The sequence below is a fragment of the Drosophila eugracilis genome, unplaced genomic scaffold, assembly GCF_018153835.1.
Source record: "Drosophila eugracilis isolate 14026-0451.02 unplaced genomic scaffold, ASM1815383v1 contig_1763, whole genome shotgun sequence".
In the NCBI taxonomy this organism is placed as follows: domain Eukaryota; kingdom Metazoa; phylum Arthropoda; class Insecta; order Diptera; family Drosophilidae; genus Drosophila; species Drosophila eugracilis.
Window position 1 is genome coordinate 72048 of NW_024572603.1, and position 4507 is coordinate 76554.

Here is a 4507-nt window from a genome sequence, read left to right on the forward strand (position 1 = left end):
CCTACGGTTGCTCTCTTTTATTGCGTTATCCAGGGCTCGTCTTTTTTCCCTGTAATCAATCTGTAGGGTCTCAAATTCGGGCCTTCCTCTTGATCGTTGATACGCACGTCTTGCCCTGTGGCATTCTTTCCTGACTTCCGCAATGTCACGATTCCACCAGTATGCGGGTCTTCTTTTTGAAGGGTTTTTCCTCTTTTTCTGCATAGATGCGTCGCAGGCTAGCCTGGTATAGTCCGCTATGTGGTTTGCCCTTTCTTCAGCCGAGCCGCTTGTAGAGAGGTCCTCGAACAACATCTGTATCATCTCCGCGTCTAGCGTTTATACTTTGTACCCTGACACGGTTTTTGGAACTCGTGTTGGGCTATTTCTAGACTTTATCGTGCAGATGATTGCTGCATGGTGCCAATCCAGCGCTCACAAATGTGAGGTCAATGATGGAATTGGTGCCGGCTCTGGAGAAGGTTGGTTTCGTTCCAAAGTTAAGCAGTACTAGGTCAAGTGCGGCGAAGCTCTCAAGTAGCGCTTTTCCCCTCGCATTGGTCCGGGGTGATCCCCACTCCGAGGCCCATGCATTGAAATCTCCGGCAATTACGGTGGGACGATTTTCCCGGGCGTCTTCTGCAATCTCTTCGAGCGCAGTTATTGCCTGTGGAAGGGTAAGGCTTGGGGGCAGGTAGCAGCTGTAGAAAGCTATACCATTCACATGAGCCCTCGCGAAACAGTTTCCGCTTTTCTTCCTGCTAATCTGGCGCATTGGGTTTCCGCAGCTCCATATTGCCGATTTTTTGCTATTATTCGCTAGCCATTCTCCGGAGTTTTTATTCCTGTATTGCTCGCTTATGAGTGCCATGTCTACGTTTTGTTCGGTGACACTTTGCTCTAGCAACGACTGGGCAACCTCGCAGTGGTTTAGGTTTATCTGCAGGAACTTCATTTGCCCCTGAGTCCTTGCATAGCCTTCTTGAAGTACGGACATTTCCCACTCATTGTTGGGTGTTCGCAGTCTTTCTCCTTGCAACAGGCCTTTGCTTTGCAGCCTCTGGCTTGGTGCTCCTTTGCGCCGCAATTGTAGCAGCATTTCGAACAGTCCTCCTGGTTCCTGCAGTTCCCTGCTATATGGTTAAACTCCATACACTTAAAGCACCTTTTGGGTGTTATCTTTGGGCGGACTCTGCACCAGGTCCATCCTAGCCTGATTTTGCCCTTCTCCAGGAGCCGTCTTCCTATGTCAGGCATTACTCTTAGTGTGGCGGTTTGGGTGCCTCCGTATGCCGCCCTTAATCCTACCACCGCGGATTCTGGCAGTTCCACATCAAACTGGGATTTAACCGCGCATAAGACGTCCGTCTTGTCGGTGATCTCGTCTATGTCCTTTACCTCGATCAGCATTGTCTCAGTCAGCGCTCTGACGTCGACATTTCTACCCAGGACCGCTTTCATTGTGGTCTGGAGTTCAGCGGTTTTAGGGTCGGAGACCTTGTTTAGTAGGATTAATAGTTCCCCTTTAGCTGTGCGCCTCACGGCCTGTACAGCTTGTCCTAGCTCCTTCAGTTGAGGCTCTGTCCTAACTGTTTTCAGGATATCCGCATAGGATCCACCTGTGGAGGTTGCGATGACTATCGCATCGTTCCGTGGTGGTCGCACCTTGGGCTTCCGTGCCTTCTGTTTTACCTGTTTCCACTCTTCTGGTTTCTTCACAGGTTCTTGGGGATTGCTGGTGCTCTCTGCCATAGCATGTTTCCCCTTATTTCCTCCTTGGCTGGCTTCGTTTGCCGGCGCCTTGTGCATCGCCTTTTTTGCGGGAAGTGCTGTCGTTTTCCAGGTTTCTTGCCCTCTGGGTCTCTTGCCGCTCGCGAGTATTTCTGCACAGGTTTTTTCCACAGCCTTCTTGGCTTTTCCCTGCTCTTCGATCATGCTTTGTACCGCCGATAGGACTTCTCCCTGAAGGTAGTCAATTTCATCGACTATCTCCCTCATTGGATTGGTGATGGATCGCTTTCCGTCCATTAGTTTCTTCAACTCCCTGGTCTTCGATCCCAGGCTGGTCAGCTGTACCAACACATCCCCTTGCTCCTCTTCCGCTTTTGGGCTGTCTTTTCCTGCTACTGGTGGGGTACTAGGCTGCTTGCCACTGCCCTCCACCTTATGTTCCGGCGATCTCGCCATTACACTGCTTTTTTTTGAATTGGTCAGCTCCCATGTTGGCCCAGTCTGGTAGACTGGACAATGGCGTGTGAAAGCCGTCGGTATTAGGCGGCGCCTGCAGTCCTTTGTTTGCAGGCGTGCCTCCGTTATTGGTTGGCCCAGCTCCTAGGCTAGCGCCCAGGTGTTGTGCCCCCGGTCCTCTGCCTCCCATTTCTCCGCCTGGGGAATTCCGTACTTGCGTGTTCTGCAGGAAGTTTGGGCCTTTGCCCGCAGTAACCTCCTTGTCTTCAATCGGACGCTACTATGTTGAGGAAGGAAAAGAGCGGCGCAGGATATTCCTACTCGCAATATCCAGCTGGACTTCGATCGGACGTTACTATTTTAGAGAACTTTACTATTTTAAAATAAAAGAACCGCCCTAAACTTTCCTGCGTGCTACAGCACGCACTTATCCGCTTGGATGCAACCTATCCAAAGCTTACTGCTATGGCACCCGCCGTCTATTTCGCACACTAGAATCAGCTGGTCGCGCAAGCGCTTTCCACCACTGATTTAGTGTTTACTGAAAAAAAGAAAAGCGCGGTGAAAATTATGGCAGCAACTATGCCAACCAACGAGTGGGAAACAAGAAGAGGCCGTCTCCTACGACCGGCCCCTGCCTGGTCGTCAAACCTGTTGGGGATTAGTTTCCGGGCTGTTCCCAGGTTTCGTCCACGGTCTTCTGGCCACCAGGTGATGTCAGGATGCGTGTCCAGATACTCCACGCCGGATGGCCGGCTGCACTTTTTCTTTACGGTGAGAACTTGGATAAATAAGCGGAGCGATTTGAAAACGCGACCGCACTCAAAACTCTCTAACTCTCTCTCTCTCTAAAGGGTGTAGAATAAAACAAACGTAATTATTCAGATCTCAAAGTAGAAGTATTGAAAAGCAGAGCACCTAACCAGAGAGCAAATGCACGACGAGTATGCATGGAAACTCTGTATACCCAGAGAGTTAGTGGCTCGAGTCCTTTCTTTAGCTCATGACAGTTCCTTGGCCTCTCATGGAGGCGTACACAAAACCATTGAACGAATAAGGAGATATTATTTTTGGCATGGACTTGTTTCAGATGTTAGGGCTTATATAAGTGCTTGCGAGATTTGCAAGTGTACCAAAGCACGTAATTCGGTCCTCCGACCTCCTTTAGGAAAGACGCCTGAAACTCAAAGGTTCTTTCAAAGTTTTTTTATTGACCTTCTCGGACCTTATCCTCGTAAACCTGTAAAAAGATTGATTCTAGCGTTGTTTTCAATGTTTCTGGATAACGAGTTGATTATGACTTCTGGAGTCCCAAAATCCTTAGTGTCGGACAACGGGTCTTAATTTCGTTTCAAAGTTTTTCAAGGAATAATGGTATATTTATCGTTTTCGATCACTTTTCAAAATACGTATTCTTAAAACCTGTAAAAAGATTGATTCTAGCGTTGTTTTCAATGTTTCTGGATAACGAGTTGATTATGACTTCTGGAGTCCCAAAACCCTTAGTGTCGGACAACGGGTCTTAATTTCGTTTCAAAGTTTTTCAAGGAATAATGCAAGGATATAGAATTAATTATATTCTTACCGACAGAGCGCTTAAATCGCCCAGTCATATCAGCCATTAGAGAGTATCTACGACCTGACCAGAAAGATTGGGACGAAGCTTTGAACAGGATATGTTGTACACTGAGATCTTCAATACATTCAATGGAACAAGCCCATACTAAATGTCATTCAGTCAGCACATGGTGACCTCAAGATCGACATATTAGATTATCGCTCAATAAAGTTCAACTGGCAGAATTCCTTCCAGATATCGTGCAAGCAAGTATGCGAAGACATGTGTAAGAAGCACGAAGAAAAGAAGAAACATAATGATCTTTGTGCCCGAAACGTTGCTTATGCTGAAGGTCAAGAGGATTATCGACGTAATTTAAACAGATTTGCTTCCAAAATGGTTATAACGCCATGTAACGGTCCTGCTTTGGGGTGGCTGGGATAGTTCACCGGATACCAGCAGTTCGTTCCAACATTTAGTTTGATGTCAGGCGTGGTTGCTGAAAGAAGATTCCACCAAGAGTATGACGCAGCTTGTTTTGTTAAGGATAGAACAGATTTTAGTTGTTTACTTCATATCGACGGTTACAGAGTTGATTAACAGGGATCGGCTGGTCTTCGACGTGGGCGGTCTGTAGGCCTGGGAGGGAGAGCTGCCAGGCCAGGTCTTGGTGATCCGCTAGCTTAGAAAGGGAAAGAAGAATAGAAACGATGAAGCGTGTGCCGGCTCGGGAGCCAGTCACGAGAGCGAGTGTGAATGTAAAGAGAGAGGAACCCTGGGGTT

General features: G+C 47.9%; 1 protein-coding gene across 1 annotated transcript; it reads right to left on the reverse strand.

The window, feature by feature from the left end:
* Positions 1–367: 367 nt before the first annotated feature.
* LOC121530515 lies at positions 368–2166 on the reverse strand. Its single transcript, XM_041819680.1, has 2 exons — positions 1178–2166; positions 368–1112 (listed from the first exon to the last, which is right to left on the reverse strand). Exons 1-2 carry the CDS (start codon positions 2164–2166, stop codon positions 368–370), a joined length of 1734 nt encoding a protein of 577 aa, XP_041675614.1.
* Between the last annotated feature and the right edge of the window lie 2341 nt (positions 2167–4507).

What these genes read in the sequence shown, in the direction of transcription:
- LOC121530515 (XM_041819680.1), bottom strand. Translation starts at nt 2,166, where the DNA reads ATGGCGAGATCGCCGGAACATAAGGTGGAGGGCAGTGGCAAGCAGCCT. An exon ending in ATCAGGCTAGGATGGACCTG is followed by an intron (nt 1,113 to 1,177) that starts GTGCAGAGTCCG and finishes TTAACCATATAG; the next exon opens with CAGGGAACTGCAGGAACCAG.